This window comes from Lepidochelys olivacea (assembly GCF_965140295.1).
Source record: "Lepidochelys olivacea isolate rLepOli2 genome assembly, chromosome: 8".
Taxonomy (NCBI): Eukaryota; Metazoa; Chordata; order Testudines; family Cheloniidae; genus Lepidochelys; species Lepidochelys olivacea.
Genome location: NC_140418.1, coordinates 52,021,615 through 52,037,045, shown reverse-complemented (window position 1 = coordinate 52,037,045; position 15,431 = coordinate 52,021,615). Strand labels below are relative to the sequence as shown.

The 15,431-nt window shown below is 37.4% G+C and overlaps 1 protein-coding gene across 3 annotated transcripts in view; it reads right to left on the bottom strand.

Moving 5' to 3' along the window:
- Positions 1-930: 930 nt before the first annotated feature.
- RALGPS2 (Ral GEF with PH domain and SH3 binding motif 2) overlaps positions 931-15,431 on the bottom strand; it is a 284,167-nt gene continuing 269,666 nt past the window's right edge. For 2 of the 3 annotated variants that reach the window (XM_084635739.1, XM_084635740.1), the window contains 3 exons: positions 13,794-13,899; positions 10,983-11,074; positions 931-7,666 (listed from right to left, as the gene is read on the bottom strand). In XM_084635739.1, coding sequence (XP_084491865.1) covers positions 7,637-7,666; positions 10,983-11,074; positions 13,794-13,899 — 228 coding nt within the window. In that variant the 3' untranslated portion in view covers positions 931-7,636. Of the gene's footprint in view, positions 7,667-7,804; positions 7,847-10,982; positions 11,075-13,793; positions 13,900-15,431 lie in introns of those variants that run through there. The other variant, XM_084635741.1, reaches the window with a different exon arrangement.

Sequence of the window (15,431 nt, the reverse complement as noted above, 5' to 3'; positions counted from 1 at the left end):
ACAGGAGTTGACAGCACCCACCACAATAGAATTGGGTGGTGGCTGGGAGAAGAGAAACTCAGAGTCCTTGGTGGGGACATAGTATTTTTTGTCTGCCCACTTGCAGGTAAGGTGCTACCGATGCTGGGGTTTGCAATACAGTTCTTGCCGGATCTAAGATGGCTTCATTAATAAGGAGGGTGATTTTTGAGGAGGAAGAATAGAGGATATCAAGGAGTTGATGGTGTGTCCTTGAGTTCTTCCAGTGGTATTTGAAGAATGTCTCAATCTCTCTTTGCCAACTCCTGGAAGAGACAAAAGGCGTCTGCCAGAGTTGATGGGGAAGGCATGATGGCTTTATACGGGGAGCAGGAGGATATGGTCCTCAGTGTCACTTCTTCTATGGCATTGCCCTCCTGTTCCTGTATGATGTCTTGTGGAGCCTCCAAAGCTCTGGATGCTGTGTCTGAGGGGTTGTGTCTTGATAATTTTTCACAGTATTGAACACTTACAACAGTCTTAAAAGTTCCATAATTTGGAAATAATTAAGAATAAAGTCTGCTCTGCCCTTTTTATTTTTTAATGCATCCGTATTAGAAGCAAATAGTTCCATCAAGGAAACAGGTTCATAACCTGGCAAACAATAATCCACATCATTTCACACCAAGAGCTGCATAGGTCCTGTTCCAATGCGATGTAACACACAGTGACAAGGCACAGAACGTTGACATGCCATGCCAAGGGCTAATACAAAAGTACTTTGTACATTACCAACATTCTCTCCACATGCTCCGTTTTTACCTTTTTATTTCTTATTTTACCTTTTTATTTCTTTATTTCTTTTTATTTTTTATTTCTATTTATATCCGTTTCTTATTAAAGTAATAGGAATAAAGCATGCTAACTAATGGCTGTGTTTGCAATGGATTTCATTTCTCACATCTTTAAAGGAAAAATGTAAAGGCAAAGGAGCATAGGAAGATGGAGAAATTAAGAGGAAAATCTGATAAAAACAGACACCACATGTAAGGAAATACCATGGTGGGAAAGCATCTGCTCACTGGCAGCTAATAGAAGGAGCTGTAAAAATTAATAAAATAAAAATTCTTTTCAGTTAATTGCCTTTCCTTGTTTACTGATTTCTTTTTCGCGTTTATTTGCAGTGGTACAATATTTTCATGCTGTTCTTCAAAGGTCCATTAAAAAGAGCTTATAATAAATAAATTCCAGCTGATCCCAGGCATCAACGTATTCAGAAAGAACCAAATTCTGTGCTCGAGAGTGGTTGCAGTATCAATATGATTATGAAAAATAAACTAATAGCTCACACAAATCCACATTTTAAATCATTTATTTCAGTAGGAAAGATTTCTGAAATCCGTACTTAAAGTCATTTTAAACTAGCTTATGCAAACACACAATTTCACACACGCCCACACTAAAGTATTTAAAAAAATAATAGAAGAAAAAAGGCTAGAGGACAGCCTAACTGCACGTCACTCAGAGGTCATAGTGCAATTACTATCACTATAGCATCTCAAGTCAACATGGAAGAATAACATTAAAAATGGCTTGTGTTTACCATATAAACAATCTTTGTTTTTCTTCCCTGGATTATTATAGGTTGTATGATTTCCCCAGTCTCTGCACTACTACAATAGGGCTTGAATTGGTGTATTTATCTGTCTCCAAGGAGTCAAAGGCTCTGTAAACAGGTGAACCCTAAAGAGCCTTTCTTTCCCTATTTAACTGGTCAACTTTTACTCCTTTTGGACCATATTTCAGAGCAGTTCTGGAATGGCAAGAGCTTTGCTGAGGAATTGGAGGCCTCAATCCTTTCAGGTAAATTTGATATTAATCAAGTGTACAGAAGAAACTGAATGTTTATGTTGCTCCTGGCTGTTTGCTAATTGCTGGAGCTTTTTCTCAATCATGGCCTGATCTGCAGACGCCTCCATCTTATTGTGGTACTTTTTTATAGTAATAGTCCTTGAGAAAAATCCTCAACTCTGTTCTGGAACATGCATGGCTAGACTCAAAACTCTGCTTTCTTCACCTTGGGCTAATCCTTTCAACTGTAACTGAAGAACCCTTTAAGGTTGATCATGTCTGTGCTAGGTTATGCTTTTCCTTTCAAACATCTGAAGTTAAAAACACTGCAGTGTAGAAATGCTCTGTTTTCTACCATAATGTCTTAGAGGAAAATGAATATTCTATTGTATGTGGTTTTCCTTGCTTTAAAAAACTCAACCTGTGAAAGTTTATTAATTAATTTCTCCCTCCAAAGCTATGTGTTTCAAAGCTTAATGTTTCAAAGCTCACAAATCTCTTGTAGGGAAACGTAGTTAATCATATACATTTATCGTAATGAATGTTTTCACTAGATGGTATGACACCAGAAATAGAACCACCCCTGCACAAATGAGTTTAAAGTGTGTCAAGAAAAGACACAATATACAGTTGGTCTGTTTTTTTGTTTTTTTAAAGTTTCTCCTTGATATTTATTCTAAATTAACAAAAAGGTTGCTAGGTATAGTCCTTTCACATTTGTACAGTATAGTGTTTCAAAAGAATAAAAAGGAAGAGAGAATCCTCATTTTTAGCTAGGGGAGCTAAAGTTCACAAACCCTAGAAATTACTCGGAATGCCCCCTGACCCTTATTTATTCTTGTTGCTTTTTTCAGTTATGCTTGACATTCCAAATTTTTCATATTTTAAAGAAAAATTGTTACAAGATGGTTTAGATAGTTCTGATAAAAGCTGCAGACAAATCTGTCAATGGCTGCTTCTGCTAAAAAAAAAAATATTACAAAACTTAGAAAAACAGCTTAGTAATTTAAATTGTATCTATCTTAGACAGACCAAAATTGACTAATTCCTTCTGCTAGAAAAGTAAAAATGGTGGGAAAGAGGGTACACACTACAGAAATCAGGGAAAGTAATTTGGTCCAGTGGTTGCTATTGTATTTTCAGCTCTAGAACAACAGAACTGGACTTCAAACTGACAATAAGGCACTGACCAGTCTCTCTCAGATCCAAGCGTCTGCCTCCCCACAAAAGTTTGGATGATGACCAGAAAGAAGTTCAGTTGTACCCATTGAAGAAGTTCAGCATTCATTTATACAGATTCCTTCAATTACAACTCTCCCAAACACCAAATCTGTTTACTTTAGACACAAGCCATTTTTAGGGAAAGGAAAAGGAAAAAAAGAAAGGGTCGGTATTTAAATAACAACGCTTTTAAAAGTTGACCTCGTAGCAAGAATAAAACAACTCATTGGTGTGATTTAGTACCAATTCTAGTGTTCTGAAGCTTAGAGCAGGCAGTGTACTAAGATGGCTGTGAAAAGATTAGGACTACTACTACTTGTGAATGAAAATACCAGAGGAGGAGAATGAAGAAAAATGCCACTGCAGGAGCCAGAAAAACACCACCACTCAATTTTCCTTTTATCAAAAGGGACCCAACCGCCTACAGTGCCTTAAGCAGCACAAAGCTACATTTATTTCTGTTGGAAGGGAAAGCATCTTCCAGTTGACAACCTTGTTATGTTTCTCATTAACAGCGGAACATTACGTTCTTCTAAAAATTTAATTGCAAATAAGTGCACTTAAAATGTGGCAAGGAAACTAGCATTAAACTACTTCGTTAACGTCAATCAACAAAAATAAGCTGATGTAACTGTGTTGTATTCTTTTGTGTTTCCTTGATAGTTTGTTGCTTATATGTTTTCATTTTCAGTAGTAAATATACTGCTAGCAGCAATAACATTGCTGCAAATTCTTTTATAACACATCTGAGTTCTGAGAGGAAAAGTTAACAAATAGTCAATTCCCCAAAAGGACCACATGAGAGAGTGCAGAATTGAGGAAGTGAATATCGCCCTGAAGATTTTCAGCATAGCGAGCTTTTTCCTTTTCAGATCTTACAGGAGTGGTATCTGCTTTTTAGAATCTTTAAAAAGTTCATTGTAGGAGAGGTTAAAAGTTGGGTATTAAAAACATGTGGCACATACTTAACTCAAATGCACATTGAATCAGAGTAACTTGGGCAATGTTTCAATGGCATTTTCCACAAGAAATGGTTTGTAAAATGAAGCACATGCCTAGATTAACTCAAACTGTATGGATCCCATTTTGTAAAATCAATTGTGACTAATATTAGCTCTTTAAGAACACTGAAATGGAAGGCATATGATTAAATGGGGCTGAAGTTATGAAGAAACAGCATTAAGTTAGAAAGCTAACATTAAGTTAGCATTTAGTACTTCAATTTACGCTAGCCAGAGATGTATTAGAAGTGCACTACATTTAATATCACCACAACTAATTCTCTAAACTGGGTCGACTCTCTGTTGGTGTTTAAACTGAAAATCTTGTAGGAAGCTGAACTGTGAAAAAAGTGGCTTTGTAGATACCAGTCAGCAGATGATCAACATTTACATATAATCCAGCCAGGAAGATCTACTCTTAACTATTTTTGTCCACATTCCTGTAATAACGGATCTTTTGTTCTACAAGACATCTCAAGAGACCACTTTCAACTAAAGATATAAATACAACAAAATAAAGTTATGAATGTTAGCTGCAAAATTTCAACGGTTACTGAAAGTAAAAATGAAAAAAAAACATTGCAAGATAAACCAAAGACAAACACAATCAACTGGCTGACATTCTGGACAGTGCATCCTTACCTGTCTATATCTGGCTGCTGTACTGTTTTCCCAGTACTACTTTAAATATTTTGTTTAACTACTATTTTTTACAAAGAGGTGGATTACTGTGCTCTTCATAGGTGATTTGAATTGTCATTCTATTTAAGCTTTCTGTGACAGGTTTCCTCTCAGAAGAGGAAAAAAAAAAAGAAACTTTTCCCTAATAATCTTCCAATTCAAAAGATGTAAAGTCTTAGTGTTTATGTGACAATCTGAAGGATTACTGGAATTAATACGGGATAAAACAGAACTAGATATTGAACGTCTGGTACTAACCATCTAAAAATGTTTTCATTAATCAGTTTCTCTTATTACTCTTGCTAAACATTTTAGGATGCTTCTTTTTTCAACAGATCTCACATGAAAAATGAGATATTTGAGTCTAGAAAAATGATATATGATGTCTAAATAGGCAGAGCACAGCTACAGGCAATGGTTCATCTAATGATGACTGTTGAGAAGGGCTCAGCACTGCTTTGCCCATCTTACTCTATGTACCATAAAAACAGAAGAAAAGACAGCTGGATAAATGCAAAGAACAAAAACAACATCTTCTGCCCCGACTCGGTCTTTAGCAAAGCTGTGTGATGTCAGGCTGTGGCTCCCAATTTCATGTTTCCTCTCACTAACGTAAGAATAGATATAGTTAACCTGCATCTAAATTAGCTTATTAAAAAAATTCAAAATCCACAGGGTTACCATACACAATGCTTAAAAAAAGTACATACATTTTGTTAAAAACACTTTTGAGAAGAAACACACACTAAGTAATTTTAAAAATGCAAAACAAAAACTAAAGCTGTGCAAAGTCTATTACAGTAATACTGTTGGCTATGAAGATGTTGTCTCTGCTAGACACCCAACATGGGTTAAGTGATGTGTGAACTGAAAAGTGATTCGTCATGAGCAACCTCCTTTCAGGATATACTACTTCAGGATCAGAACTGATTATTCACTCTCCACAGAAAAAGATATACAAAGGGACACCAAATCAAAACTTACTTCTAGCTTTGCTGTAAGTGTGACGCAGAAGTGTGCATCTACTATATCCTCTTTATACTAAAAACAGATTTCACAGAGTAACATTTGAAAATGCCCCAACTTTCTACTTCTCTCTTTCCCCAGGAATGGAACTCTCTTTATGCTAGTTTGTTCTCTCAATAGGAACAGCAATCTTCCTCCTCTGCCTCATCAGTCACAAACTAACTATTTCTGTTAAGAAAATGTGATATTGATTCTTGGAACTTTAACGTGTGAAATTCTATCCCCTTACCCTGATTTAGTAAATGAAGTGTACATTACCAAACAAATTACCACCTCTGGAAACTTTTTTTTCTTTTTCTTTTTTTAAAAAAAATTATCAAGAGAACTCATTACCTGAGACTACTGGATAGTTTTAGAAAGTCTAGGGGTGCAACTGTAAGCTTATTTACTGCTTTTGAATTATAATGTCAGTGGAATATCTACCATTTTTTCAAGAAGTTTTCCTGGACACTATTGGAATTTCTTCCATATTTATAAAGATCAATGTTCTGAATGTTAAATAGGGCTTTGTGTAAAGAGACTACAATTAGGTAACTTAAAAGAACCCAAAATAAGGCATGAATGAAAATCTAATGCATAGAACACAGCAAATTTGTCCTCCTGTTTGGGATTTTAAATTTTTTGAGTAAGTACATTTAGTGACAAAGAATTACTCATATAGAGGGAAAAGGTTTTGATTATCAAGTCCACCCTATTTTTCTTTCCTAGATTAAACTTCTCTAGGAATTGCAAATATAGTTCAAGCTCCTAAATCTTGAATTATACAGATAATTACAACCAATTATTTCAAAATGAAAATATGGAAATTCTGACATTGTGTCTCAAACACTGTAAAAAAGAAGTCTTATAAAACTGATACTATGAAGCATCTTACCCTGAGAGAGGGTCTTCTGCTATTCCCTACCTTTAACTGTAACTAGGGGAATATCCCTCCAGAGAAAAACACCTCTGTGAGCTATATCCAGTGTCTGTTGTGTAGTGGAACCATCACATGGAGGAAAGTAACCAGTGTAGAAACACAATGGAAAGGAAACACTCAGTTCTGACCTGATGACACCTCACAGCTCCCACTTAAAAAAACCAAAACAGACTATTATTCAACCAGGAATAAGACAAGCATGTATCATGATCCTGCTTAGAAGAAAAAGTGTTCTGTACAAACACTCAGCCTTTGTGCCACTGGCAGGAAGTAAGGTTCCTATACAGTACTAAGGTTACCAAGTTTAGTACTTAAAAAAACCCAAGCAAAAAAACCCAAACAAACAAAAACCACTGCATTTGTTACAGGTCTCATACTCTAGGTCTGACAGAATTAATGATGCTCCAGATCAAGTGAGCCTGAGAGAAGACCCAATTGAAGGCTGCTAGTATATCTAAACAACAGCCCTAGAATGTGTAAGTACCGCTATATCCCCAGTCTAAACCCAGCTGTTGATGCAACCCTTAAGAAATATGTTTATACCCTTTTTAAAGAATACCTAAAAAGGTGGTTTTCCCCCCAAAAATTAGTATAAAGTTAAAAGAAATGCAAATTAGCTACAACCTATTTAACCCAAGCACAGCACCGCCATAAGTTTCACACACACTATTTGGTGTTTCATGTTGGTTTTCCTTTCACTCTTTAAGGCAGTGGTTTCCACAGGTCAGTTCAGAAAATATTAAGAAGCATGGTCCATAGCAGTTCATGTTGCAACTCCATTTTTCACTGAGGGAAATCCATTCCCCAAACTGTTAGTGCTTTGTTGTTCAGTACTCCAGCGTTTAGAGATTGAGCCTTTAGGTTCTGTTCTGGCACAGAAATAAATTTATAGCTGGCATGCTTTCTTCAGGACATCATGCTCAAATTATGAGACAAACAGTTCATCAAATTGTTCTCTTTCATGTTTTGAATTAGCTTTTCACTCAAAAGACATCAAGTTGGCAGGAACCTAAAACAAAAACACGAGTAACAGCTGATTTTTATTTTGAGAATTGGCTTTTCATGTTTCATCTTTTCAGAACCCACCCTTTGCAAGTTTAAAAAATGTTCAGTTTACCTCTCCCCTCTACAAAAAAGAAGTAAATACAACCTGTTAAGCAGAAAATGGGAAGTGCTGACGACACTGCTCCTATAAAGGAAGAGGAAATGCTAGCATACTCCAGGAGCAGATCTAGAACAATCAGCTTTTTTATGTGAGGAAGTCATATTTTGCCAGCACTTTTAGAGAGCTGACATTCCTCATCTGCACTGTGGCTGAGGAATAAATCTTATTCCCCAAGAGATCTGCATCTAGAAGCTTCAGCATAGTGAGATCTCACATCAATCTGGAGTGTCAATCTGAGAGCCCAGGGTCAGACAAGTAAAAATATTCAAAACCTTTTTCAGTGACTTGATATAGAGGTATAGTTTGTCTATTTTAGAGTCGGAAGAATGAATCTGGGGATAACCAAAGGTTGTGTGTCAGTTTCATGGTACCCTTGCTTAAAAGGGATCTCCACAAATCTGAGGTAGTTGGTCTACAGAATAATGAAGACCCTGGGAGCTTTCTTGGGATGAGACTAAGTCCTACGTTTAAGCTCTCTGCAAGGGGTCACAATAACTCCAGGAAAGGAAATCAGTTCACAAAGAGCTCATAGATTCATCTGGAAAAGGTGAGATTCGAGGTGTTGTTTCAAGGTCACTAGCCATCTCAAATTCACCCTCTTCCATTACTGACCCCTCAAAATGAGTGTGTTTACACAGCAAAAAGTTAGAACAGGCCTCCCACCACTGACAGTGCCAAACTTTAATACTGCACTTGGTTTACTGGGCCTGAAAAGCCTATTTCCTAAGTAAGTGTTTGAGGTGGCCATCCTGATATTTGTATGGTGACTAGACAAGACACGGTAGACTGAACACCTGTCGGTGTTGTGACCTTTTCCCAGGCACCAGAAACACTGAATAAGAGTGTCAAAAAGACATCAGTGCATTATATGTAGCTTATGGCTTAAAGCTAAGTTTTCATCAGTGTGCCCCCCAGCTTAGGTAGGCAGACTTGTGCTAGCTCAATTTGAGCTACCACACTAAAAATAGTGGCACTGGCAGAGGCATGGGCTAGCCACCCAAGCTCAGACTCAGGTGCTTCTTTATGCTTTGTAGAAATATAAGTAAGCAACACAAAATTTGATTAAATGTTATGTTGTGTAGCCAATACCTAACAAAATGACAGCAGGGCTGTCAACTGATTAAAAAAATTAACTGGGTGATTAATCGCACTGTTAAATAATAATAGAATACCATTTATTTAAATATTTTTGGATGTTTTCTACATTTTCAAATATATTGGTCTCAATTAAAACACAGAATACTAAGTGGACAGCACTCACTTTATATTTATTTTTGACAAGTATTTGCACTGAAAAGAAGAAATCGTATTTTTTCAATTCACCTTATACAAGTACTGTAGTGCAACCTCTTTATCATGAAAGTTGAACTTACAAATGTAAAATTGTGTAAAAAACCCCTACATTCAAAATAAAATAATGTAAAATTTTAGAGACTGCAAGTCCACTCAGTTCTACTTCTTGTTCAGCCAATCGCTCAGACAAACAAGTCTATTTATATTTGCAGGAGATAATGCTGCCCGCTTCTTTTTTACGTCTCCTGAAAGCGAGCACAGGCGTTCTCATGACACTGTTGTAGCTAGCGTCGCAAGGTATTTACGTGCCAGTTGTGCTAAAGATTCATATGTCCCTTCATGCTTTAATCGTCATTCCAGGGGGCATGTGTCCATACTGATGACTGGTTCTGCTCAATAACAATTCAAAGCGGCACGGACCGATGCATGTTCATTTTCATTATCTGAGTCAGATGCCACCAGCAGAAGGTTGATTTTCTTTTTTGGTGGTTTGGGTTCTGTGGTTTCCGCATTGGAGTGTTGCTCTTTAAAGACTTCTGAAAGCATACTCCTTGTCTCTCAGATTTTGGAAGGCACTTCAGATTCTTAAACCTTGGGTCGAGTGCTGTAGCTATCTTTAGAAATCTCACATTGGTGCCTTCTTTGCGTTTTGGCAAATCTGCAGTGAAAGTGTTCTTAAAATGAACATGTGCTGGGTCATCATTTGAGACTGCTATTACATGAAATATATGGTAGAATGCACGTAAAACAGAGCAGGGGCATACAATTCTCCCCCAAGGAGTTCAGTCACAAATTTAACTAACACATTTTTTTAAGAGGCGTCATCAGCATGGAAGCATTTCCTCTGGAATGGTGGCCGAAGAAGGAAGGGGCATACGAATGTTTAGCATATCTGGGATGCAAATACCTTTCAATGCTGGCTACAAAAGTGCCATACAAATGCCTGTTCTCACTTTCTGGTGACACTGTAAATAAGAGGAGGGCAGGATTATCTCCTGTAAATGTAAACAAACTTGTTTATCTTAGTGATTGGCTGAACAAGAAGTAGGACTGAGTAGACTTGTGGGCTCTGAAGTTTTACACTGTTTTGTTTTTGAGTGCAATTATATAACAAAAAAAAATCTACGTTTGTAAGTTGCACTTTCACAACAAAGAGATTGCACTACAGTACTTGTATGAGGTGCATTGAAAAATACTATTTTTGTTTATAATTTTTACAGTGCAAATATTTGTAATAAAAAAATATACACACACTTTGATTTCAATTACAACACAGAATACAATATATATGAAAATTTAGAAAAACATCCAAAATAGTTAATACATTTCAATTGGTTTCTATTGTTTAACAGTGCGATTAAAATTGTGATTATTTGCGATTAATTTTTTTAATCACGATTAATTTTTTTGAGTTAAACTGCGTGAGTTAACTGTGAAAATCGACAGCCCTAAATGACACTACACAGAATTTTGCAGTACTGATTCTAAACACTACTACAGCTTACAATAGTGATACTACCAGTAAAGTGTTTTGGATTATTATTTTATAATAGTCTAGTATGTAGCTTTAAAAAAAATAAAGATATGCAAGGGTATATTATGCATAAAACCCTGTCAATGTGTTAGAAGTATTAAGATATCCCTTAGCCCTCCAAATTGCTCAGTTGCTTCATTTGATCCTTATAAAGGCTTAAATCTTTGTTTGTGAACACAATCTTTACGTTACCTCCAAGTCGTGTGTATTGGTAGGAGTACCTTGTTTTGCATAAAAACTGACCAACTAGTACTCAGTTTTCTTTCAGAGCTAGTTACCAATGCCAAGTTCCAATCAGCGGTTCTCAGTTCCTTTTCACAGTATAGTTCTCACCTGTTGTCTGTTGCTTTGACAGGCAGCGCTCAGATGTTTGAACCACAGCATTGCATTCATTCTGTTACCAGCTTGAAACTTGTATGAATTTCCTAAAATGACAGAGGCAGGAAAAAAAATTGATTAAAAAAAATCAGACACAAACAAATACAGTGCAGTACTGTACTTCAATTCTACCGAAGTTCAAACAAATACATGAAATAAATAAATAAAACAAAAAATAAAACATTATCGAACAGTGAAAAGACAGAATTCTATTAATATAACTTTAGACCTTGGGTGGTGTGGTTGCAATTTAAACAACATCATTTGACTTCATACAACAGATGTGCTATATTCGGACAGAAGTTCATAGCCTCCAAACCAATTATTAAGATCAGTGTCAATAAAAAACAAAAGAAAACAAAAACAAATCCCCCCAAGACCCCTCCCTTCCCTGATCCCACAAAATTATTTAGAACGTTGTGACCAAAGTACTTTTTGTCCATGGTACCTGTGACAGACGGGGCAATTTCCTGGACAAACCTTACTGAATTAAGTTTAAGTATCTTAGGTGTCCATTACATTAAAAATGCAAATGTTTATGTATTACTGTGAGATTGTTTTTAACATTTCTAGGGGGGAGACATGACTAATGTAAACCGGAGAGGCATTATGAGCTTCAAAGGACTATTTGAAACAATGAACTTTTAAAGTTAAGTGGGTTTCCCAAGAAACCTCTAGCGACAAGTATATGCAAAGGTAACTCCTCTGATTATGCAGCCTTTTGAAGCTACTAACTGAGAAGAGACCTACTGTCCACAAATGAGCTATTCCCAGTTCAAAGATACTGGCTGTATAAAGGGGCGACTAAACTTTTCACGACTGTGATTGTTCTGAGCTAACAGCTGTTACAAACTTGTGACCATAGAAAAACCTGCTGGTGAGGTCTGAAGAACTGTTCACCTGCCAGCGCCCTTCACAGTATTGGGGTGATTGCTGGTAAGCTCATTAACATGTGTACACATTCTTTTATTGTTTTTAATACGTACTCTATACTGCTTTTACCTTAAAAAAAAGATGTGCTTTCTTAGAAGGAGCTATGTGGTAACTTAACTGCACAATTACACTGTTTATAGCTTCTGAGAAGAAGACAATACAGGCCTGTTGAAGAAGTCTGATTTGCTGTGGAATTCAGCGTAGGCAGGGAACTATGCTGCCTGGAAACACCTCAGTCAGGAAGAAGAAAGACATGTCTCTGCCCAAGAGAGGTGACGGCTGGGGAGCTGGAAGCCTAAGAGTGGTGCACTTGCTGGTCCCTGGAGGGGGAAATATGGGTGCACTTGCCCTGAACTGTGAAAGCCCCTCTTTCCAAATTGCTTAATAATTTATTTTTTAAATGTTGCCAAGAAAACCAGAGTGAAGTGCAGGAGAGCACCCTGGGGTGCAGACTGGAAAAGTTACCTATGAAAATACTTGTGAGCTTTCCAAAAAGTGACAACATATTTTAGACTAACTTTTCCAGTTCTGAATTTTATACATGGATTACTTGACTTCAGACAGCCTAAGGAAAAATATTATAAAAGTGTTCGGTTTGATGTAAAGTTGACAAGGGGTATAATTCATACACTGTGGTGCTGTCCTTCGGTTCACCTCTTACAGGAGATGCATTTGCAATATTTTTCATATAAAGATTAAAATGAACTTCCTTGATTCTATCAGGTCATATTTACTTGGGGAAGATATTAATTTTCAATTACGCAAATCATGTTCAAATATTCATATAAATCAGCATATTCAAATGTTCATTCAAAATTAACCGCAGTTGTAGAGATACTATAAAGGAGTCAAAGATATTAATCCTTCAATCTTATTGTATAGATGTCAACAAGAAAAAAACCTAACAAGTCACTGGAAAACGTCAGATATGTTAGAATATGTTATCAAAACAGCTTTTAATGCCCTTTCTGCATATTTTGAACTCCTATGGAGAGTTAATAGTCTCTCCATAGTTAAGGCTGATGCTGGATTTTTATTAGAAGCCCAGTTTATGAGATGGCTTTCATTTTTAATATTTTCCTCGTTGTTTGTTAGCTCATTATATCTCCAAAACTGCTTGATCTAGTAACACCAAACTTGTGCTGGTGAGGAATAGTGCAGGGGTTTTTAATCTTTTTCTTTCTGAGGCCCCCCAACATGCTATAAAAACTCCATGGCCCACCTGTGCCACAACAACTAGTTTTCTGCATATAAAAGCCAGGACTGGCATTAGGGAGTAGCAAGCAAGGCAATTGCCTGAGGCCGCATGCCTCCTTCAATTGCCAGGAGGCCCCGTGAAGCTAAGTTGCTCAGGCTTCATCTTCGGCCCCGGGTTCCAGCCCCATGAAGTGAGACTTCGGCTTTCTGCCCTGGGCCCCAGCGAGTCTAACACTGGTCCTGGTTGGCGGACCCTCTGAAATCTCGTGGTCCCCCGGGGGCCTAGGACCCCTGGTTGAGAACCACTGGAATAGTGTATCTGAATAGCCTCTTTTTGTTTTAGTTAGGTGAATGGTGTGGACTGGATGTTGAACTATTAGAGGTAAATGCAGTTTCACGTACATAATGTCTGCATGATCCAAGCATGATTTACAAACATGCATCAGGCAAAGCTGCTGCAAAACTCCTAAGTTAGGAAAGTAGGAGTTAGGAGCTGCAGTCCTATGGAGTTCCTATATTTGGTTTAAGCTCTGAGATTTAATATCCCTTCCGAAGTTTTTGTTATTAATTATGAGCACGCTTGAATCTGAAAAAAAAGATCTTTATGCATATCACCATTCTCCTGATGTTACTCACCCTTCTCAGAATCAGTCAGCAAGAAGAGATCAGGATGTTCTGGGTCATCAGCCATCATCACCATCCATCCTACCACAGACACATTTTTACTTGGTGTAGATTTGAACTGAAAAACACAGAGTATGTATTCATGTTAAGCAAGAGGGTTCAGCCAGAATGACAGCATCACATACTACAAGAATATGGAAATAAAGAGCCAATTCTGCTTTCCACTAACCTGACATAAATACAAAATAATGCTATTCTGGATCACCATAAAGGAATAATAGGAAACAACACAGGCACAAAGTTGTGTAGTCATAAACATATATATTGTCCAGTTTGACAAGACTCAGTATTTTCAGCACCATGATACTGGTATATGTGTGTATATTTATTTTCACACCCACCCACCCACACAATATAGGATGTCTAGGGCCCTACCAAATTCACAGCCATGAAAAACATATCATGAACCATGATATCTGGTCTCCCTCCATGAAATCTGGTCTTGTGTGTGCTTTTACCCTATACTATACTGATTTCACTGGGAGACTAGCATTTCTCAAACTGGGGGTCCTGACCCAAAAAGGTATTGCAAGGTTATTTTAGGGGGGTCATGGTATTGCCATCTTTACTTCTGCACTGCCTTCAAAGCAGGGCAGCTGGAGAGCAGCAGCTGTTGGCTGGGTGCTCAGCTCTGAAGGCAGCACCATGCCAACAGCAGTACAGAAGTAAGGGTGGCAATACCATACCATGCCACCCCTACTTCTACGTCGTTGCCTTCAGAGCTGGGTGGCTGAAGAGTGGCGGCGGCTGATTGAAGGCCCAGCTCTGCAGGCTGCAGCTCTACCTTCAGAGCTGGGTTCCTGACCAGAAGCCACCACTCTCCAGATGCCCAGCTCTGAAGGCACTGCTGATGCCAGTAGCAACACAGAAGTAAGGGTAGCAGTAATGCAACCCTCCCTACAATAACCTTGTGACTCCCCCCACACATCCACAATTCCTTTTTGGGTCAGGACCCCTACAATTACAACACCGAGAGATTTCAGATTTAAACAGCTGAAATCATGAAATTTACGATTTTAAAAATCTTATGACTCTGAAATTGACCAAAATGGACCATGAATTTGGTAGGGTCTTAGCAATGTTACAAAGGCTTTTATCTGCATGAGTTTGTGACGGATGCGTTACTGACAAGTGACAAACCCATTACTCAGTTACACAGATTATACCAAATAAACCTTTATACTATACCACATCATTTCGTATTCTGTTTATGCTATGTATATTACAGAAAAAACTATTTTACAAATATTGCAGTTAAAAGTTATATTGAGACTTTCACATCCCTTTTTTCTCTGCAAAGCCAGAGCCTTAGCTATTCTCAGTTCAACTGTATAGGTCTCCAAATGAACCATAAAAATCTTTAAAAATTACTGAAAATATCTTTTTTATACCTAAAAATTAAACAACGTAACTGCCAGATCAAGAAACAAATGCTTGGGAAGATTGAAACCCCTCTTTTTCATAAGGATGAAACTCTTGCATCTATATCCCTTTGGAGTCATGAGATACCAGGTTAAATTTTTGATATTTTTATGTCTAGAAAAGCTGTTACTGGTCCAGGACTAAATCATATCTATCCTGGGTGTCAGG